This window comes from Bolinopsis microptera, chromosome 2, assembly GCF_026151205.1.
Source record: "Bolinopsis microptera isolate Bmic1 chromosome 2, MBARI_Bmic_1.0, whole genome shotgun sequence".
Taxonomy (NCBI): Eukaryota; Metazoa; Ctenophora; class Tentaculata; order Lobata; family Bolinopsidae; genus Bolinopsis; species Bolinopsis microptera.
The window spans coordinates 14140685-14164152 of record NC_087073.1 but is presented as its reverse complement, the minus strand read 5'-3'; the positions used below and the strand labels follow the sequence as shown (position 1 = coordinate 14164152).

Sequence of the window (23468 nt, the reverse complement as noted above, 5' to 3'; positions counted from 1 at the left end):
TTGACCCCTCACTCCCAGGACTAGGATGCTGAAGTACCTAATCCTCCCCCTCCTCGCTCCCCTGCTCCTACTCCCACCCACCCTCAGTCTGTTCCTTGTCTTCCTCTCCCTCCTATTCCTGGTATTTTACCTGCGACTACAGTGCATATCACAACGCATAAACGGGCCCACTATAGCTTTCTTCCATCCCTATTGTAATGCTGGAGGTGGTGGTGAAAAAGTCCTGTGGCAGTGTGTTTTGTCAGTCGTGGACAGATTCCCTAAAGCCACGGTCTATATCTATACTGGGGATGTGGACGCTACTCCCGAAAAAATCATATCAAATGCAGAAAACTGTTTTGGACTGAACTTACCTAGCGAAAATTTACAATTTATATACTTGAAGAGTAGATTTTTAGTGGAAGCGAAGTGCTATCCTATGTTCACTCTTCTTGGACAAAGTCTTGGTTCGATTGTGGTAGGACTGGAAGCCCTGTGGAAGTTGCAGCCTGCGTACTTTGTTGACAGCATGGGTTATGCCTTCACCTATCTGATGGCAGAATTGGTGGGGTGTGATGTGATTTCCTACGTTCACTATCCAACCATCAGTACTGATATGCTCGGTGAGTCAATTGTAAATGTCGTTCTTAAAATATGTCATAATTCGATTTTGCAATTTGATGTTCATTTAAAGTACGTTGATCAGTTTTACAAACTCTAGGCTTGTCACTGATATGGAAGCCTATCGAAAAGGACTCTATAAACATGGCTTGCAAAATACATTCTTTATTTAATTTCTAACGAATTGTCCCAAGTGTACTTTACACGACATTATGGAGGACACTGCACGATAATAGCAATAGGACACGAAGGATGTTTAAATTTGTTATTTTGGCAGTACAGTGCATTTCAAAAATATGTAATTACAAATTATGTCTTGGTAAAAAGGTGACAACCAAATTATTAAATGTTAATTAAGTTAATAATCGTTAAATCAAGCATAGTCAAGACATAATAAAAGCCGTTTAAACCGTCAAGATCATTAAGAAAAGCATTAATATTATGCATAAATCTTTCAGAGTAATGACCATGACAAATCGTAATTAATATTATCTTACCCAGTCAGTAATTAAAATAAATGGGGGAAATAAATACATATTACATAACGCTAGACTAAGCTCTGTAATTGGGTGTCTGAATGTAGAATGTCTTTATAATTATTATCATGAAATGTAACACAAAACTGGACAATCTTTGTTCTGTAATCGGTGACACTTGTCAGCGAATGTTTTCTTGATAAGTGGAGGAATAAAAATCACTTCTCTTTATCTCATTAAACCCAAATTTGCTGCCCATAATTATATGTCCCGTCTAAATCCGTATTTATAAAACCTCCCTCAAGTCTACTGCTAGTCTATAATACTGATTACTGTTCTCTGATTATTAGACTTCCTTTAAGCTCATCTCCACAATTCATTTCACTGTCAGAGATAAAACCGTGAAAATGCAATCCTGTAACCCTGTAGTTACATAGTTCACATCGTCTACAACAATCCAAAAAAATCTACTGCTGGTTTGTCGAGTTATCTAAATTATGATTTTATGTTCCAGACTTCTTGATGACATGTTAATTGTCTGAAGATGTTCCGCATTTCACTTCAGACGAAATATCTACTGCTAGTCTATAGTGTTCTCTTATAATTGAACATCGTTAGCTCGTCTTCAAATTCCACATTTGACGTTATAAGATGATATTGTTAGCTCGTCTTCAAACTGCATATCACAAGCACACATTGAATCTTTGTTCACGTTGTATGAAATATCTAGTTCACATCGTCTACAACAATCCAAAACAAATCTACTGCTGGTTTGTCGAGTTATCTAAATTATGATTTTATGTTCCAGACTTCTTGATGACATGTTAATTGTCTGAAGATGTTCCGCATTTCACTTCAGACGAAATATCTACTGCTAGTCTATAGTGTTCTCTTATAATTGAACATCGTTAGCTCGTCTTCAAATTCCACATTTGACGTTATAAGATGATATTGTTAGCTCGTCTTCAAACTGCATATCACAAGCACACATTGAATCTTTGTTCACGTTGTATGAAATATCTAGTTCACATCGTCTACAACAATCCAAAACAAATCTACTGCTGGTTTGTCGAGTTATCTAAATTATGATTTTATGTTCCAGACTTCTTGATGACATGTTAATTGTCTGAAGATGTTCCGCATTTCACTTCAGACGAAATATCTACTGCTATACTAGTCTATAGTGTTCTCTTATAATTGAACATCGTTAGCTCGTCTTCAAATTCCACATTTGACGTTATAAGATGATATCGTTAGCTTGTCTTCTAATCTGGTAACACTAGTCCTCACTGTTTGTGCATAGTTCACAAATTGAAACATCCCAATCTCTACTGCTAGTTTGGTACCATCTATAAATAGGTAGAAGATGATTAATGACAAAAGTAGGGGGAGGGGGGGCTGACCATATTAAAATATATTAAAGTATATCCCCGCCCTCAAATCGGGAAAAAACCTACATTTTAATATACTTTAATATACATACTTTAGTCTACCCAAGATAAGTCGAGCTATATTCTTCGTCAAACAACTGAATAATAACTAGATACTATATGAAAATAAAAAAAGGACCAACTTTTTAATTTAGGTTCTTAAAAATTTTTGGGGAAACAAATTTTTAACCGAAAATTTTCAAAGTTTTCTTGGAAACTACTTTTGTTCATGTTTCATGCTACCCTGATCATTATGAGCCGAAAAATTTTTTTTCGGTTTTCGAAGTTCGATATACAATTTTGGACTCGAGGGTTCCCTCTTATCTTGTAATGCGATCTCAGAAGGCAGGCCTCCCCTTTGCAGTTCGAGCTCGGAAGCGAGAGCTCTGCCTTCAGAGGTACCTATCGAGGATGACTCGGACCGAACATTTTTTAAGCCAAAATTTGATCAAAGTTTTTCTAGAAACTACTTTTTTCACGATTCATGCTTAGCCGAAAATATTTTTTCGATTTCGAAGTCAAAAAAATTTTAGTTATTCAGTTATATTTCTAAAGTTATCCTAAAATCACTTTCCATTGCTCGGTCTAAAAATCCAAAAATGAACCCAACTTGTTACCTGTATCTTGAATTTTAATCTTTATTCTATGGAGTTAATTCTTAATAGCCATTAGGCAATAATCATAATATGTTTTCTGTGGTATACAGTGTAATTAGATAGCTTGTTCCCGCTTTTACCAGCATTTTGCATGTTTATTCGTCACTCCCCTCTGCTGATTGTGACGGAATATGAAGGTCACGTGTTAAGGGTAGTTTACGCATGTGACTCCATACTGGACTGTAGACAATCACGTGACTCAGCTCTAGACGCCAGACGGTGATTAGCTCTGTACTAGACAGTGGCTGCTTGCGAACAACCCTGTTAAGCTCCGCTGTTTGTAAGTCACGTGACACAAAAATAGCGTTTCTATTGGCTTTCAAATGATCACGTGATATCGATCCTGCACTCTGATTCGCTCCCGGGCTGCATCGCAGCACACATTGCCTATAAATAGCCAGGCCAAGATACCATCGGGTTCCATTCGTCCTCTTCCGTAGTTTGTTTGGCACTCTTAGCCACTAGCCAGTGTCCCTCTTCGTCTTATCACTCATGTAGAGATAAGAGAGCCGTATCGTAAGGCATGTTTTCGTTGATCGCCGAACTCCCGTTTGTTCTTTGAATCACAGACTTTATTCCTGCTTGCTTTGAAACTTCCTCGATAGAGATCGGTTCACAACTCACAAGTGTGGTCACTTGTTTCGACTTTCGAGGATGTAAGTCTCACTTCTCAGTGCCTATTACCTACTCCTATTGTAGCCTGTAGAAATAACTTTACACTAGGCTTGTGTAATGAGTGTGCCTGAAGTGTGCATCTGTGCTCGACTAACCTTGTATTTAAAGCATCTAGTAGCCTACTATGAGCTTTCATTAGCTTGTTACGCCCCTAATAAGCGTAAATAAACATGTTAGGATGTCCAATTTAGGTGTTAAATGGTGTTAAAGATGAAATTTCGAAGAAACAATTCATGGCATAAAATGGAGAATTACTCATGGGTTTTTCCATTTTCTCCATAAAAAAGTCTCCATTTAATGCCATTGCCCCCCCCCCCAACCCCCCCCCCCCCCCCCCCCCCCCCCCCCCCCGTTATGAGCATACGGACCAAATTTGAAAGCTTTTGGCCAAAATTCGATCAAATTTCAATATTTTTGAATGAGACTAACTTTATGTGAAAGATATAGCGCTCAATATCTGTTGAATAGTGGATACTAAGTAAAAAGACCTCCATGAATAAAATTGCACATAAAATCTCGGTTCGGGATACTAGCGGGGGGGTACCAATGGCATAAAATGGCATAAATGGCATACGTTTTATGGCATAAATGGAAATTTTTATTGGCCAATTCTCCATTTATGCCATGAATTTAGGTCTTCATATTTGACTTTAAATTCGAAAATTGTGATTAGTACTTGAATAAGAGACATGTTTCATGCTTTATAACGCTTGGAATGATCGTTAAAGATTCATATGACAAATAAAGAAAGTAGAAATGTATTATATCATAAAATGGCATAAATGGCATACGTTTTATGGCATAAATGGAAATTTTTATTGGCCAATTCTCCATTATGCCATTTATGCCATTGGTACCCCCCCATACTAGCCAAAATGACTTCATTAAAATTGAAATAACTCTATCAGTTTTCAATATTTTTGCATGACATTTTCGGAATCGATTAAAAATTGCATTTCAAGTTTATTGTGGGCAGCGATTTTTTATTTAGGCCTCCAAAAAGATAGTAGTATATTAAAGTATATCTCCGCCCCTAAATCGGGAAAAAAACCTACATTTTAATATACTTCAATATGGTCAGCCCCCCCCCCCCCCCCCCCAATAAGGGATACATATATCATGAGGACCTTGTATGTTGAAATTATAACTAACCTCACGTTTTAACGGTATTGACTACATTACCAAATTGAAGGGTCTTTTCGTAACCCAAAGTACAAACAAATTAACATTCTCATGGTAATTCAAACGAGCTTTGGTGTAATAATCTCCTTTACTATGTAATAGCTTCCGGAGCCTTCAATCAGCTTCCGGAGCCTTCAATCAACTGAGTAATATATGGAAAAACCGCAACATCCAGTCTTATACAAAGATCAGGATTTATAAGGCAGCGGTTTTGACAATATTGTTATATGGTAGTGAGGTTTGGAACACAACCAAAAAGCAGCTACATCGCTTTAAGGTGTTCCATCAGCGTTGCTTGAGGAGAATACTTAGGATAAGATGGCTCGATCGGGTTAGAAACACTGAAGTGCTGGAGCGTGCAAAGATAAATCCAGTAGAGACGTACATAGGAGCAAACCGCCTGCGTTGGTTTGGCCATGTCACCAGAATGCCAGACACTAGGCTTCCTAAGTACCTGCTTAACTGGACCCCTGCCCATGGGAGAAGATCTAGGGGCCGTCCAAGAAAGAACTGGAGGAAATGTTTGCTGGAAGATGCTGCAGCGTTTACAGGAAACACTGACATAGACCTAGAAGGAGCGAGCGAGATGGCTAGTGACCGCAAACTTTGGAGGGAGATGATACGTCACAAACGGGAGTTCATTGGTGCAGGCCACTCGAATGATTGAGGAGACCTAATCAAGTACAAGTAAATACTATGTAATAGGAGAAAGAGAAACTTGGCTTTTTTGAAGGAATTTTTAAAAAACGAACGACCAAGCTTTAAGAAAAGAACGACCAAGGGATAAGATTTATAGTAAGTAATAACACAATGGACAGGTCGCATGTTCAAAAATGGCTGAGTTATGAGCATACGCGCCAAATTTGAAAGCTTTTGCCCAAAATTCGATCAGATTTCAATATTTTTGAATGAGACTAACTTTATGTGAAAGATAATATTTTCGGCTCATAATGATCAGGGTAGCATGAAACATGAACAAAGGTATGTACCTTATCGGACCTTATTTAGACGGACATTAATTGAACGCTGGAGACCTTAACGTTCATCTCAATGTCCGTTCAAATAAAGTCCGTTCATTTAAGGTCCGTCCAAGTTAAAGTCCGTTGAATTTTGTTCAAAAATTCGAACTTTTTGTCCAGAATATGACAACTATGAGAACTTTATTGTGCCGTAAGTTAACGACAGAAAAGTTCTCCTTGGTCTGCCAGAGGCACAGAAAACTCTACTAGTATATGATCAATGATGTTTTCAAGGGGCACTTTGCAGAAAAAGTCAACGAAATTATGGCACTCAACAACATAGTCCATGAGCTAGTCCCCGCCAACATTACAAACTTGTTCCAGCCTCTACATATATTACGGTAAATCGTGTTGCCAAGGACATTGTCTATTAGACGAGACTAAAGAGTTTCTCGAATATAAAATTGATTTATAGATTGCAACGGCCCTTAAGCGCTTGGTACATCGACTTTAATTCTATTTTAAGTCTATATAATTATCAGTATCTGCACCCGGGAATTAAAAACTGCAAAATCTTGCAGCTTCGGGAAATTAAATTACCACAATGATATCAGAGTTCAGACTACGCAATATGTGAGTCAACGAAAATAAACCCATGGAAAAAGCGCTCTTGATGAATCGCTAATGAGAGCGGGAACTGGAAAAAGGACGGTCAAGCAAAGCCAAAACCCTTGCAAATCTTATCGAAGATATTCCCTCTAAGAGTTACTCCCAAGCTCCCGCACTGTAAAACACTTAATCATGTCGAGTCCTAAATAATGGTGATCAGTGCAGACCAAACAGCACAGCCAAAAAGAAAAGAAAAGGGGGGACCCCCAACCCATGTAGGCGTAGCTGAGACACCTCACAGCAAGTAGACCAAAGTGGCTCTTGCTTGTGAAAGTTGTATCAACTCCCCACTTGGTTCAGCTAGGCCTGATGGAGTTCTCTTCCAATTATTCAATTAGACAGTTATATATAGTATAGCCTTCTGAAGCTGCCCACAAGTGAGCCAGAAAGAAGGTTAACTTATTTTATTCCAGCTGTTGTGAGCCTAATGATCATTATGAAAGTCTGGAAATAGAGATCAAGTTTCTAGCTGACTCGTTGAAACTGTAAAGACGTTGAAACTGGGATACAAAACACTACACGAACGCCCAAAATGATGAACCAATTGATATGAGCAACGTTTAAAATTGAACAGCGTTTTAACGTTGTATTTAATTTTAAATTGTGAATGAAAAGTTCTTAAACGTTTTATAGGCCAACGTTGGTTAATTTTAAAGGTTAATTTTTTAACGTTGAACTATTTCATGCACGGAAACCCATTTGATGAAGATGATATGCGATATTAAACACTGATCATGTACACATATTTTAACATTTTTACTGCTTAACGACTGCTTTTCTTAATTACTGTATAAAAAATGGATTTAAAAATCATTTTCTGGAATAAAAAAAAGTTTTTAAAAATGGAAAAAATTCGGATTTTTGATGGTTTTGAGTGCCTTCTAGCGTTCATATTAATGTCCGTTCATAATTATGTCCGTTCATTTAATGTCCGTCCAAATAAGGTCCGATAAGGTAGTTTCCAGAAAAACTTTGAAAAATGTTGACTCAGAAAATGTTCGGTACGAGTCATTCTCGGGGAGGCCTTCCGAGATCGCATTACAAAGGGGAACCCTCGAGTCCAAAAAAGTATATCGAAGGGTAGGTGCGGACTTCGAAAACCGAACAAAATATTTTCGGCTCATAATGATCAGGGTAGCATGAAACATGAACTTACGTAAGTAGTTTCCAGAAAAACTTTGAAAATTGTTGACTTAAAAAATGTTCGGCAAAAAAAAACAATTTTTAGAAACCTAAATAAAAAAGTTGGCCTTTTTTGGCCCCTTGCCCAGATTTTATTGGGGGGGGGGGGGGGGCGATGGCCCAAGAAAACATTTCAACTATGCGACTCATAAATAATATTCCAATCCGGATTTTACACAAGGTGAATCTGCTAGGAAATCTTCAAGAATTATTCGTTCGTCTCTCCGATAATTTTACTAGAAAATCCGTTGTATCACGTCGTGACCCCCATTGTCGTTTCACTAAGTCGTTTCATATCACTAGTATCTTGGCAAAAGCCACGATACAGCCGCGCGCTCGTGCGCGGCAGGTCTACAACGTGTGACAAAAAACCCGCACTTTAGTACAACTACAAAGGGGAGGTGTCACGTCTGTCTATGTCCGCTTGACTCATAGAATCCAAAAAGGACATGACATTGGCGGACATAGGCGGACAAAAGTGGACAGCAAAATTTGCTGAGGCGGGTGATAAGTTTTCGAACAAAGGTCAAATTTTATGTGGTTCACCCTGTACATCCTGTTTTAAAGGTATATTATTATTGGGCACGAGCCACGAAGTAAGATGTCGAGGACTGTTGTACTTGGATACAAGATCTAGAGAAATGCAATGGTGGCATTTTTTATAGAAATGGGCAATTCCACCGTGACGGACACCACGATTTTGCTGTTTTTTAAAGTTCAAACGAATGTTGTACTCGAGATGTTGTTTATTTATCAGCTCCAACTGTTTATTAGTCCACATTTAACCTAACTACAGGTTGTGTGAAAATTTCAGACCCCTACCATTATTACTTTCTGAGATAGCACCTCTGTGACGGACGTGACGTAAATATGACACTTTTTTGGGTGTCTACTCAGATGGTACCCAAATTTATCTCAAAAAGTTATCTATTGTATCTAATTTGGAATTACAATGATAGAAGAAGGTTTAGGGATTTCTGAGATGCCATTTTCTTAGAGATTGCTCAATTTTTGTTTGCGTGGCGCCATTTTCAAATTGTGACAGACGTGACTGTGACGGACACACGTTTTTTTTCAATTTTTCCAAATCTTCCACTTGACACTTTTATCTTGTTCAGTGACATCTACTCTGTATTCATGCAAATTTTTAGGCATCAAATACCCCCAAGAGGTCTGCAACAGCCAAAATCGTCCATTTTGGGCATACGCTGGGGTATCAGTCTAGGGGCATCAATTATTTCTCTACTTGAACAAATTTATAACTCTGGTAAAACATTCATCACTGTTCAACGCATCATACTGTTGAGACCATCTCCTAAAAGTTTCATTACTTTAGTGTTTAAAATGTGGAAGATATTGAATTTTTACTTCAAAAATATGCGAAAATAGGGTTAAGTCCATTTTTGTGCCTTTTACCTCTGAAAAAGTTGTAAGCAAATAAAATGGCAAAAAATCAGTAAATTAAATTATTGAATTGCATATGATGTTATTTGATAGTCTAGTCAACATAGTCAACACAATCCAACCTTATTTGACTTCTATTTGTCTTGGTTTTAGTCAAAATAATGGAAATATGGATAAAAATGGCTAAAAGTGAGCCGTATGCCCATATATGGGCATATACAAAATTATACATAACTCGGTCATTTTCTGTCCAATTTTTGATTTGACGACATAGTTTTGTTGAGGACGGCCTCAGCTTTAAGAAAAATGCCTTTAAAGTCTGTTAAAAGATTGTTTGGAGCGTTTTCAAAAAAATGTGACGGACGCGACAAGTTGGGACCCCCCTTACAAAATTTTTTTCTTAAAAGATACAAGCCTGATAATTTCTACGGTACTCCCTTACCTTCAGAAGAGATAGGTTACAGTGGTTTTTTGAATATAAATAGCACTATGTGGCTCTGAAAAAACTTTTTTGCTTAATTTTGTGACGGACGTGACACCATCTTTGTGGAAATTTTTTAGAAAAAGTATTTGAGTAACGGTTTTGAAACTTTGCATAGCTCTCATTCTTATGCATATGCCTAAGTGTATGGAGTTTCATAGAGAAATATTGCTGCATACCCAAACTATGGCCCTTTGAAAATTTGAACGATTTTTTTCATTTCCGAGTAGTGTTCCTTTGAATGAGAAAAATCAAAAGTTAACGCAATATGAAACAAAAAACTTTTGTTGACTTGTAAGGTTAAGAGTCTAATGAACATATTTTAACCAAAATTAGGTGCCTATCTTAACATTTTTCATTTTCACCAAGTGGAACCTTACCGTGGAATTGCCCAAATAACTATGGGCTTCGAGACAATACCAGCTGAAATTGAAACAGGCAGAAATTGAAATTCTTTGATTCTTTGATCCTCGTGACCAAAATTGTTATGGTTTTAAAAGACGAGAGAAAAAAGAACGAAATGCGAGGTGAGAAGAAAAAATTTCCACTGCTGGGTAACAATATCATAACAGACTAAGAAGTCACTGACTTACTGGTCTGTGTGTGGGTATTTTAAGCAGCCCTGAAGCGTATCAGAATGCAGGATCGATATCACGTGACCATTGGCAAGCCAATACGTGCACTACATTGGTATCACGTGATCTACAAACACATGGAGCAGTTCTGCGCTTGACAGGGCTGTTGGCAAGCAGCCACTGTCTGGAAGAGTGAGTCACTGAGTGTCTAGAGTCCAGTATGGAGTCACGTGACCTTGATATCCCGTATTAGTCGGCTTGACCAGAGAGGAGTGACGAATAAACAAGCACAATGCTGGTAGAAGAGGAAATAAGTGGCGAAGTTCAGGATCAAGCTATCAAGAAGAATAACATAGTCATGATCATTGGGTTTATAAACGTGCACTAATTACATTATCTGACGATTGTTATCAGGCTTTGAGTTTTGGTAGTTATTTTTAAAATTTCGGTCCCCGATAAATTGTTATTTTTTGTGATACCGATAGCGGTGATCATGGTCTGCAGTATATTATATATTTCTCAGAGCTAAGTATTATTTCTATTTGATATCCGGACTAACTCAGAATATTTAAACTAATTGAATTTATTCGTCATCGTGTTGGTCTCGCGATCAACACAATGCCTAACCGACAAAGTGTTTGCCGATAATCCTTAGTGGGAACTTTATAATTACAGTGCAGACCTCCTAATAACAAGTAGAATTCAAAAGTCGAAACAGCCTCCCATTTTGGTTTTGACTCACCGAGTAAAATACAAAAATAAAATCCTCTTCATTTAAAGTCAGCCACCCCGACGCGACAACTCCGTCAAAATAATATAGTTTACAGGAGACTATGGGAAAGAGTGAACCTGTGACGGTATCACAGCTTGTGTACCTGCCCGTGTACCAGCATAATAAGCTCAAGTTCGGGTATAGTCTTGAAGCTTCTTTAACGTTCCGTTGTTCATATAAAATAAAGACAAGTTCCCTGCAATATTCACATAAACTTGGGGAAGGTAGGCATGTTGGTAGAATGCGGGGGGGGGGGGGGGGGGGGGGGGAGGGGGGGTCACGTCCGCTTGTCTCATAGAATTTTATAAGTCGAAATTTTTCAAAGTTTTTTTTTGGAAACTAGGGGAGGCCTGCTTTCTGAGATTGAATCGCAAAGAGGATGCCTCAAGGCTCGATAGGTTATGAATATAGGCTTCTTATGAATATAAGCTCCTTCCAATTGTCCAAATTATGTGCGAAAAATTCTCATAATGTTTGTCGCACGCTAATGTCCGTCAATGTCCGTCCGAGCCCGTCAATGTCCGCTAATGTCCCAAAAAACACGTCCGTTGTCTCATAGACAATAGTGGGTAAAAATATGGCGGATTTTCCGCCAATTTTAACCCGCCATAATTAAACAAACTAAGGTAGTTATCGAAAATTAACATAAAATAATAATCAATACAAACAGATCGGGTAAAGTTAGACCTCTGTCACCATGCAAAACTTCAAATATTGGGCCATTGTGTGACCCGAGTAGATCAGAAAGGAAATGATAGTAATGAAAAGGCACACTCTTTTGCCAAACAAGGCTCTGATAACTCCGCCCAAGTGCTACTACCAATACCAAAAGTATTATGGAAGGGAGCGCTGCGGAGTATAAGTCATCGGAAAATGAGGGAAAGATGGAGAACGTTGCCCAACACTCATTTCAAACGAGTATGGAGACACAAGTTCGCCAGATTAATCCCCAAACTTGGTAAAGAGAGCACAAGAACAGCGACACAATTCCTCACTGGACACTGTGAACTAAACTACCATATTAATAAGTTCAAGCCGAAAACTGTGCCTAAAACTTGTCCACACTGTCTCATGGAAGAGGAGACAATGAACCACTTTATTGGTCAGTGCCCGAAGTGGTCTTTCCAACGAGGAGAATACTTTGACTCCTTCTACCTTAGTGTGACAGGCATAGTGGACAATATTACCGGGGTAAGCACAGGGCTCCAATGCTCTCTCTTACAGGGCTCCAATGCTCTATCTTACAGTGGTCATGCTCTATCTTATTGTGATAATGACCGCATCCGCCTACGAAGACCTGAGGAGTGAGTTAATGTGAACGTTTTGGGTGTAGGTCTCTTAAGCGGGCCGGGGGGGGGGGTAAGAATTTTTTTTCCCCAATCTAAAAAATCACATTTTTCCATCTTGTTGACCTCTTATTTCAAGAACAAAGGCAAAAATCAAAATTTTAAAACATAACGTTTTTGCGTGACACCCCAAAGAACACACGTGCCAAGTTTCAGCTCCTGGTTGTGGCCAGTATTTTCATGTGATTACAATTATTAAACCTCAATATTTGGTGCGTGATATCTCAAAAACGCAGGGTCAGATTTCGGTCCGGTTTTTTTCTTCTTGTTCGTCTCCAGCAGCTCTATCACAAATGTAAAAACTGGAAAAATTATGTTTCCCCCCCCCCCCCCCCCCCCCCTCTGGCCTTAATCCCGAGCTGATTGTCATAGGCCAGGTAAATAACGTTAATTCGATTATAACTGGTAAGTTTTACCAGGGTGGCACAACATAATATTACTTATAATTACATTGGGGGGGGGGGGGGGAGTGCCACGTCCGTCTATGCGGACTTCGAAAATCGAAAAAAAATATTTTCGGCTAATAATGATCAGGCCAGGGTAGCATAAAACATGAGCAAAATTAGTTTCCAAAAATAATTTCGGTCCGAGTCATATCCTTCGATTATCGAAGTCCGCACCTACCCCTCGATACACAATTTTGGAGTTTTTCTGAAAACCACTTTTCTCCACGTTTCATTCTACCGTGTTCATTATTAGCCGAAAATATTTTTTCGGTTTTTCGAAGTCCCCACCTACCGCCTCGATACACAATTTTGGACTCGAGGCTTCCCCCTGGTAATGCAATCTCGGAAGGCAGGCCTCCCCTTTGCAACACAAGCTCGGAATTGGGAGCTCTCGATATGGGAGGTACGTATCGAGAATGAAATAATTCTCATAATTTTTGTCCGTTTATGTCCGCCAATGTCCGTCCGAGTCCACCAATGTCCGTCAATGTCCGCTAATGTCCCAAAAACATGTCCGCTTGTCTCATAGAATCCAAAAAGGACAGGACATGGCGGACATTGGTGGACATGTCACCGGGTCACCCCCCCCCCCCCCCCCCTACAATTATATGTTTTCCCGTTATTTAATAAATAAATTCCCGCTTAAAGTTCTAAGTGCTTCAAAATGTATGTTACCAATCCTGATAGACCCTTAATTTCAGGAAAAGTGGCTGCCAGGGAGTCGAGTTATAACAACGCTTCAGCAGTCGCTAGAAATCCCCTCCTCAGCTCTGTTAAACTTATTTACTACAAGATATTTGCTAAGATGTACTCGGTAATGGGAGCCAAATCTAAACTTGTGTTTGTCAACTCATCTTGGACCAAGGGACACATAGACGATATTTGGCAGATTCCTGACAGGACTACACTTCTTTACCCACCTTGCAATACTGAGAACTTCCTTAAAATTTCGGGACCTAGATCTAAGAGGATTGTGTCGGTTGCCCAGTTTCGGCCAGAGAAAGATCATAAATTGCAGATCGAATCATTTGCGATGTTCGTGGAAAAAACTGGACGAAGAGATGTAACGTTAACCCTAGTGGGTGGGGTAAGAAACCAGGGAGATAGAGATAGAGTAGAATCTCTGAAGCAACTTTCTGAAACCCTTAAAGTAGACGAACTGGTTGAGTTTAAAGTCAGTATCCCCTACTCCGAGCTGTACCAGATCTTATCCGACTCTCTGATGGGTCTCCACACCATGTGGAACGAACACTTTGGTATTGGAGTGGTGGAGTTCATGGCAGCCGGTATCATTCCCATAGCACACAACAGCGGGGGTCCTAAGTTGGATATAGTGGTACCAGGGACAGGCTTCTTAGCAGCCACTGCTGAGGAATACAGTGATCACGTGATAAGAGTTCTGGAGATGACAGATGAAGAATTGGAGGGCATAAGGGAAAGAGGACGGGAGCATGTGATGGGCACCTTCTCTGATGAGGCCTTCTCGACTGTCTTTATTGAGAAGTGTGTGAACGAGTTGGATATGGATCTTAGATGGATTGAAGAGTTTGATGCAGAGGACGAAGAGAGGTTGGAAGAGTTTTCAGATTGATTGGAATTTAAATTTTCGTTTGATTTGGAGTGTTTACAGCTGATCTTCACTTTGTTAGTCGTTCAGATAGTTTTATTGACTGGAAAATATTATTGATCTATAAGCGTTTTCCTCATAAATTGGTAATTTTTAATGGGACACTATTTAATTTTAATGTTATTTATTTTTATTAGTTTAAAAGCACATTTAACCTTCAGGGTCACAAATTTTAAACAATTGATACAGTGTTTTAAGTGTTAGATTATAAATTTATGTTTTCTTTTGAGTTAAGCACTGTATTTTCTCGAACAAACATTTTATCACAATAGATTCTCCTACTGCGCTAACAAGCTCTAAACCCCGTAACTTTAACTCCCCGTTAAAAACTCAGCCTCATCAAGATCTTTGGTTTGTACCGTCTCCCTTCTGACTTCTCATCAAGTCTTACCAAGAACAAGCGCCTTTACATGGGTACCTGTATTTTTGTTTTATTTTCAGTTGAACTTGACTGAGTAGAGTGACTGATTGTTACTTGAACATAAAGTAGAAACATGCAGACATTTGGTTATCAACACAAGAATGGAAAGAATTCCATAAACCTAAGATCATTGCTGCAACATACTTGTGAATATCTTTGCAGTCAGTGTGTTCAAGACAGGGATAGTAGTTACCTCCCTTGTCTAGATAACACCAGTTCTTGCAACCCAGTCCATCAAAACACTTCTTTCTGTTCTCAAAGAACGCACAAGCTCCTGATAAGGATTGATAACGGACATTTACTTCGAGTAAGAGATTCCGGCAAGTGGGCAAGTGTTTCTATTGATATTAACTGTTCTAAAGGTGTTGCGATATTCATAGCTGAAAAACTTGGACAAATAGACATAGCTAGTGAGCACTAAGCATCCTAATGTTTAAAACAGCACAAAAGAAATTATAAGTTCTGACCTCCATATTGGCTCCAACAGAGCCCTTGCTTACACCCGTAAGTACAGCTACTGATTCTGTCACAGGGGTAATCAGAGTCTGACCACGCACACGCTCCCTCTCCTGATAACATGTTCTTTACTATCATGTCACATGTGGTACATACTATATTTCAACTTTTTCAGAGGAATTAAAACATTGATCTCAATTGAATATACTGTGGTTTTTAACGATATATCCATATTCTTATTAAACTTTAGGCATGCAACAGACTACTTGGCATTGAGATGCGTAATTAATAGTTAATAGTACTAATTAATTATAATTACCTTCTTCAAAAACTGCGGCGAGAACCACCATGCATAGCACAATAAGTACCTTCATCTCTGAACTGTAAACGTTAGATACGTCGTAATAGAATCTAGACTTAAATAATACATATATTATCGATGAAACGAGTTTGAGTAAATCAATACAACCAATTACCATCAATATTCAATAGTAATAGGATTAGAATAACTTGCGGCTGATGAGGAGCCTAGATCCACTGTTTTAAATATCAATCACAAAAAAAACTAAGGAGCAGTTTTCTAAAGGAATAGTTGTCTATTACTTAGCTCATGTTTAACCACAATCGTGCTAAATACGTTAAACTGCCATGTGCCAGTTTTATTTGAAGATCTGCACAGTGTGGCTGACGAGGTAGAACTAGAAGAAATGAATTAGCAGGCCGGGTTAATTCAATTTTCGTTTTGAAATCATGAACTTGAGTATACCATATTTTTTGTCAACTATGGTTCATAGTTCAATTAGGACTCTGTCAAGGCTTTGTCTTACTGTTCAGAGCTATTGTCTACAACTTTGAATATGAAGTTATTCGATTTTTTGTTAAAACTGTAAATTGTATTAGAAAAAAAATACGGATTCGATATTTTACGTAAAGTATGTTTATAAAGTGATGGTGTGATCTAATCTGACAACATCAATAATTAAGTATATATACCTAATTCAACCATATACCTATTTTAAATTTTGGTGCGATAGTAGGCAAAAAAGTTTAAAAAATATTATTGCTATATTGATATATATAAGTTTACATAATACATAGTTTAAGTTATGCTGTTCTGATTAAATAAAGTATAATCAAGGCCAAGGATTGAATTAAAATTAAAATTATACTTATACCAACTCGTGTAATAGGAGTTTAAAATAAAAATACACTATCATTGCGATAATTAAAATTAAAAATATCAGTAAAAGGTAAAACTTCAATCCCAAAATCTTCCTTATAATTATAGATTATATCACCATACATTGGTCTCTTCTTAAAGTTAAAAGCAATCCACAATAGTCCATAATGATAAAAGCAAAGTAGATCAGTGCCCGAAGGTCGATGAGTCACAACTAGAAGTGCTTGTAGTTGTGTAGACTGTGGGTATAAAATGTAGAAGCAATGTCATGTCAATATCTACCTGTTTATTTTATCTCGTTCCGCTCCGCAACAGTCACATCTCTGAAATTGTATCCTTGTGTCATTCAGCAATACTTTAAAGATACTAGCAGGAACCCGTCAAACCTTTAAGACTGGTGTCAAGGCTCTTTGGTGGCCGGATCAGTTTCCTACCCTAAAGTCTCCCAGTAAAAATAATTATTACCTATTTAATTCGCGTTTTTGACACCACTTGGGGGTCCAAATTTTGGGTACTAAAATTCTTATTCCTTGGCCGATTTTCGATTTTTTCATGCTGATTTGAAGGCCATTAAAGCATTTGAATCAGTTAAAAAAGTTTCAGTTTTATATCTTGTACGGTTTTTGCGGAAACCCGTGTTAAAGTTGATGCCGTGGTGTCAGTAAAATGGTGCGGATAAATAAATATATATATATCGTCTCGCTTTATATATAGTAAGATAGTGCATTATTATTTAATGTGTAAAACTGATTACGCAGGGGGAGGGGGGGTTAAAAATTGTCCAAAAAGTGATTACGTAATATGTTAATTTAATCTTCGATGTCATTTTGGACTTTGATTTGATCAATTAAATAAGAACTAACCACAACTTGACGCGGCTAGTCTACTGGGGGTGATGCAACGTCAATTAATGTCAGTATTCCATAAAAACCCCAAACTGACATTGACATTAATTGACATTAATTGACATTAATTTTTCTTGAAATTTGAGATTATCATTATTCGATAAGTATTCAAGATATAAATCAAGAGGCTTGCATATAATGAACATATTGACACGGGTGCAGAGTTGAGTCTGTACGGAACCTAGTAGTTTCAGATCCTTGTTTAACTTGCCGTACAGCAAGGTCATCCACTACTTTAGCCCGGCGAGGCACATAACTCCCTCTACAACTCCATGACAAATGTTTCATATATACTAGCCGAGTTCACAAGATATATCCTTGTGTTTGAGAAGAGCTCGTTAGAACTGCTTCCTTTCCCCTCAGTATCCCACAGTATGGCAGTATCTAGATAGCCCGACCACTGTCCGCGGACAACTGTCCGCGGAAAACTGTCCACGGACAACTGTCCACGGACAACTGTCCACGAACTACTGTCTACCAGATCATATTACTGCATAATAACAGTATCCCCTGAATCAAGCAACGAAGGGCCTGAACGGAACCCCTCGGTTTCAGTTCCTTGTTTAACACTGCCGTACGGCAAGGACATCCACCGGGTTCTCCAAGGATGGGCACATAGCTCACTCCACAATATGCTCTGTCAAATGTTGCTTATAATATACCAAGGATCTACAGGAAATATTTCCTTGTAAGTTTTTATAATAATTATGAGTATGTTCTTATCTGTTGATCCTTAGGTTCAAAGACCACCAAAAAAAATGTCAGCTTCCAACTCTTCCATCTTCGGTCCCCACCGGCCACGCCCATATTTTATTGGTTTCTTATACAGGTAAAATATCTAGAATCGGCTTTTTTAGTATGAAGGAGTAATGTTAGCTGTTTAAGATTCGTTATTCAAATATAAATGTCATGAAGGCATTTCGTTTAATGTGGGTTTTAAGTTCTGATGATGTTGAATTTCGGAAAACCGTATTATTTTAGTTTTATTGTTTAATGATCTGAATTTTTTCACATTTCCATATGTGATAGTAGTGAATAAATTGATGATATAAACGTTCTAAAGTGCTAAAAATATGGTAGAACTACATAATCTCTGGTCGAAAAATATCGTGTCAATTAATGTCAGTATTCCAAAATTTTGCAAAACTGACATTGACATTAATTCAAATTGACATTAATTGACATTAATTGACGTTGCATCACCCCCAGTCTACTTAGCGCTCCCCTCACTCTCACTCTCAGTTACACATGCTGTCCATCCTGACTTGCACTTGGAGTTTTCGTCGTCACTCTGCAAGATCCAAAAAATCATGATCAAAGTGATGTTGAGAATTTAATTCATTTTTTAAATGGATTTTATTGTTTTGTTACAATTTGAATTATAAACAAAATATGAACTTCAATGGAAAAATAATGTACCAGTATGTAGTACTAGTAGTCAGTTTGAACTGCGGTTGGATAAATTATTTAAAGTGTTGCTCTCAAGTTTTATTTGTTATCTTATTTGTTATCTTAAGTTTAACAAATCAATCGTAACTATAACATAAACAAACCGGGCACACATCGATGTAACAGTGCATAAACACCACGGCAGTAGGTCGCTCGTTGAAACGAAACACCTCGAAACTGAATCTCTGGGCCAAACTGTTGGGAGAGTCGTGGACCGTGGTACTGAACTGTGTCATCAGCCGCGCAGCCATCTCACATCTGCCAGCAAGTTGTGGTGGACAGTTGCCTCAGAGTCAGAAGAATCGTCGGGTGGGTTTAAAATGTCTGGGACAATGTAGTTGGTGTAGTATGCCATAGATTCATTGTAAGTCACGACAGTACCACAGCTAGCCCAATTTGTGGTTACATTGACAAACTTGTCATCTGCAACGGCCTTACAACTCGGGTCTTTAAGTGAGGCCCTGGATGTGATGAGATGGGGGAATGCAGAGCGGTGGAGGGTCAATGTCATGTTGCTCGAATGACACGTGACCTCAACGTAAGACTGGGTGAATATCTCCAACTCTGGGTTAGGGTATATGACCACGTCACCGTGTGCCCCTCCGATGAAGGAACCCCAAGATAGAACCGCTTCAGAATCACTTGTTGCCTTCTTGGACAGTTTCGCTACATGATCAGCCGTGGTGACGTAAGTAGCATACAAATTAAAGTACATGATCTCTCCTCGGAAGGAGTAACTGGAACTTCCGCTATGTATCTGCCCTAACTTTATCCGAAGTCCCTTCTTAATGACGGAGCCTGCGGACAGACCACTGAAAGAGAACACTTTCCGTCCGTTGACCCAGATAGACCCTACCCCGTTAGCATCAGCTATACCTATAATGGCGCAGGAGGATCAACCTGAAAAGAACATTGCTTGACCCTCCTGCCCCACCACATGGATCAGGAGGTTCATTTCAGAAAAAACAAACTGCGAAAATGAGATTGAGGATAAAAGTTGATCACTACAGCTGCGGAAAAACGTACGATTATAAATGCGCCATCCCCGACAGAAAGCATAGGGAAACAGTTGCTGTGTGATAAAAAAAAAAATGAGACTGAAAATTATGTGGAGATGAACAAGAAGCCACAACATGCGGTTGGGTTTTCTGCGAGGAAGAGAATGATAGGAAGGTTATACAATCGCCTGGGCAAATCATAGATGTATGTGATGGAATCAGGGAAGGCTGGTCCTGGATTTCAATTAATTTTTCAATATGGCTTTGGCGAAATGATATTTGCAATGCACCCTTAATCCAAAATATAAAAATTCATATCGCCTCTATCCAAATGCTCGATTCCTGATCCTGGTGTTCTCAATTCCTGATCTGTGAAGACTAGAAGACCAGATGAACTGCTCCTCATTCCCAACCTTCCACTACATGTAATGTGAACGGTCTACATCAACTAAGATCTCCGAGTTACATTAATCTGCAAGGACTTGATTCATTTGTGATGACAATTTGATGACGTCTGCATTAACGAGGAGTTTGTCAATGTACGATACACAAACACAAGTTTTGACGATGGAGTTAACGACTGCTTAAAAACCGGAACGACGAGAAGACTTCTTCCTGCAAGGATTTGGTTCGGCCAAGAGATTATCTGTGTCCAGACGAACTCTCATATACAAACAATCTATTACAAAAATACCCCACAATGATCCGATGGGGTGGAGATTGCAGTGACATGATAGAGAAGATCCTAACTCGGGGGTAAGGGAGATCGGCTCACGGGGAACGCAAGCGATATACACGTTTTCAGGCAAGAGTAGTAGATTGCAGTCTGATCGCCCAGCTTAAGGTCCAAAACAACAGCCAATAAACCTAATCGAGTGTGCACTGGAAAATCTTATAACTGTGATTCCCAGGTATGCTTGCGCCCGGAAAAGATTACGTGTCATGAGTCGGTAAAAACGAGAATAAAAAACGAGGTCGTAACATTACTTTACTGTTTACAAGGACTTATACAGCCTTGAGACTAGAGCTTGGCAGAAAATTGTGCCTCATGCCCAGGCTTACTCATCAAGAAGTTCATGGAAATGAAGACTCCTATGTCAAACTTCACAAGAAATAAGCCAAAACTACATTGATTGCAGACATCTGTTTTGGAGAGTATATGGTGTATGTTCGTGCGCCGGACACTGTTATCAAGGACGCGTGTCCCAGCAAACATCTTACTCCTTCAAACTGTCTCAACTTCCCAAATCAAACTTGGTTTTCTCACTTGGCATGGGACACACCTTGGCCATGGCCGTTAAAAACAGAAATGGGTTTCAGCAAGGAGTATTTTCCTGTAAGAGTGACTTTTGTATGAGTTTTGATAAAGTTAGCAACTTAGAAGATGACTGCCTCGATCAATCCGACGAGGAGAACGTATAAACAATTCAAGTGGACTCAGGCGAGTTTTATCCTCTTTTCCAAGAAGTGTGACGGAATATTCGTACTGCTACGTTACTCTGATCGAGTGTAACACTGCGTGATACAACCAAGTAAAAATGTTCAACCACTCTTCACTACTTGTAGTTGCGTGGGTTTTTGGGATAACCGCCATTGTCTTGAACGTATTCACTCTGATAATCGGTTGAGGAGTACCCGAACCCTAACAAAAGAGACTGCTCTGATAAACAAGTGTTTTGTCTTGATGATTACCGTAGGTGACTTGCTGCAGGGATCTTCCTGCTCCTCTTGCATGTAGTGGATACCTTCTTTAACACACCACCTGCATCACACAATTGAAATGGAACCGCAAGTAAACTAATGCACCGGCTTGGGAATCTCTCCACAATCGCGCTCGTTAGTGTCTCACTACTCAATGACGATCCTCAGTATCATCCGTCTTCAACCAATGGATCCCCCCTTGTTGCACCCCGGACGGATTGTCTAGGAAAAGAAGGTCTACCTAGCTACTACAGTGATAATATGTTTTAAGCGCCCTTCTCTTCGCTATATTTCCCATAACACATTGAGGACTATTTTTGTTCAAATCTCAACAACAATGAACAACCACTTTTTTTGGGAGCTCCAAATAAGAAAAAGCACATACAAATCTTGGAAGCATACTATGGGATATCATCAATGCATGCAGATATCCTTGGGAGACTATCAAACCTTTGAAGGTCATGTTTGAAGAAAGATCATGTTTGTGGGATCAAACGTTGGTTTTACGGTGAAAAGGATTTTGTTGTTCTTCTACTTTGTCAAAGAACACTCCCTACGATGGTTCACCATTACTGTTCCTCTCTACAAATCTGTTCTGTGTGCTGATTAATCGATGTTGCTACCATCAATGTTACCATGCTTGCTACCAAATTTCAGGTGCTGCTGCTGGCAACAGGGCTTCAAGGCGCCAAAGAAACCGGAAACCTCCAAGGAAAATCACCATAATAGTCAGACAGATGTCTTGACGTGGCTGCCATTCATCATGTGTGCGTTATTAACTACACAGAGTTGATCGATACCTCAAACTGGTATTCGTGTTCTGTCCTCAATATTCATTCCTCCCGATCACTACAATCCATTAACCCAATTGGGATCTATGATGACACTGTGTATTTGATATCGGTAAACTAAACTCATTCTAACAAGATCAAGCAGACTTTTCAGTATGAATAATCTGGAGTGCTTTATAACAAACTCAAGAAACGAAGCAGGAATGAGACGGAAATGAACCAAATAACCAGAAAAGGGCAGAAATGAAGAGCGAAGGCGATCAAGAATGGAGAAGAAATAGAGAAATCTCCGATAGACTCTACTTATTGCATTTGTAATTATTCTCTTTTGTTACTACAGATTTTTTTACTTTCACAAAAGTTTAATTTCTCAAAAACAGCTAATTTAATTCCAATCCCGAGAAAAACTGAACTTTAGACGATGTCTTCGTGAGGTTGGGACCTCAGACTGAACTGGCTGTGCACTCATTTTGCAATTATTGGTTGTCCATATAGTTTACTGTTAGCGATAAATAATCAACACTGTATTGTAAAATACCAATACTTTATGGATAAAACTAATCCCGCAGTGTAGTAACTCCTATAACTCTAACTGTCTAACTATAAACGCAACGACGGGTAAACTGAATATCGATATCTTGGATTGCTCAACATACAGTCCATAAAATTAAAGAAAGACGCGCCGAATTGTACTGTAGCAAAAGTATCCAATCTGTTAGTCCCAATTTATAAACATAACTTTTTTAATTAATAGGCCTAGCACACACAATGTCAAATGCTACTTATTCGATCGACCCCGCTGTCAGCCAGCAGGGGACTTTCGTTTCTTCCGATGGTCTTAATCTTCTTCATGTCTCTGATTTCCCGCAGTAATGAAGGAAAAGATGGACTGAAACGAAGGAGCGTAATGTTCAATATAAAATTCTGTGAATTATCTCTTCAATTAAACGTTTTTATCAAAAATAAAAATTAACTGCAGAACTTGTACAAAATCAACTCATGTTCTAACTAAAAACTGAATTATACCCTGCTCAATAAAAATAAATCCTAACCCTCCAGTGGACTCTTCAAACGGGATGTAAAGAAC

General features: G+C 38.8%; 2 protein-coding genes across 2 annotated transcripts; one reads left to right on the top strand and one right to left on the bottom strand.

Moving 5' to 3' along the window:
* Positions 1–22: 22 nt before the first annotated feature.
* LOC134811131 (GDP-Man:Man(3)GlcNAc(2)-PP-Dol alpha-1,2-mannosyltransferase-like) lies at positions 23–14592 on the top strand. Its single transcript, XM_063817868.1, has 2 exons — positions 23–602; positions 13555–14592. Exons 1-2 carry the CDS (start codon positions 26–28, stop codon positions 14442–14444), a joined length of 1467 nt encoding a protein of 488 aa, XP_063673938.1. The 5' UTR covers positions 23–25; the 3' UTR covers positions 14445–14592.
* Positions 14593–14788: 196 nt separating this feature from the next.
* LOC134811133 (uncharacterized) lies at positions 14789–15737 on the bottom strand. The gene is made up of 4 exons (XM_063817869.1): positions 15677–15737; positions 15369–15470; positions 15046–15175; positions 14789–14898 (listed from the first exon to the last, which is right to left on the bottom strand). Exons 1-4 carry the CDS (start codon positions 15729–15731, stop codon positions 14868–14870), a joined length of 318 nt encoding a protein of 105 aa, XP_063673939.1. The 5' UTR covers positions 15732–15737; the 3' UTR covers positions 14789–14867.
* Between the last annotated feature and the right edge of the window lie 7731 nt (positions 15738–23468).

Coding starts and splice junctions, on each gene's coding strand:
- LOC134811131 (XM_063817868.1), top strand. CDS start 26: ATGCTGAAGTACCTAATCCTCCCCCTCCTCGCTCCCCTGCTCCTACTC. Junction 603..13,554: donor CATCAGTACTGATATGCTCG/GTGAGTCAATTG, acceptor CCTTAATTTCAG/GAAAAGTGGCTGCCAGGGAG.
- LOC134811133 (XM_063817869.1), bottom strand. CDS start 15,731: ATGAAGGTACTTATTGTGCTATGCATGGTGGTTCTCGCCGCAGTTTTT. Junction 15,471..15,676: donor CGCCGCAGTTTTTGAAGAAG/GTAATTATAATT, acceptor ACATGTTATCAG/GAGAGGGAGCGTGTGCGTGG. Junction 15,176..15,368: donor CTGTTGGAGCCAATATGGAG/GTCAGAACTTAT, acceptor AATCCTTATCAG/GAGCTTGTGCGTTCTTTGAG.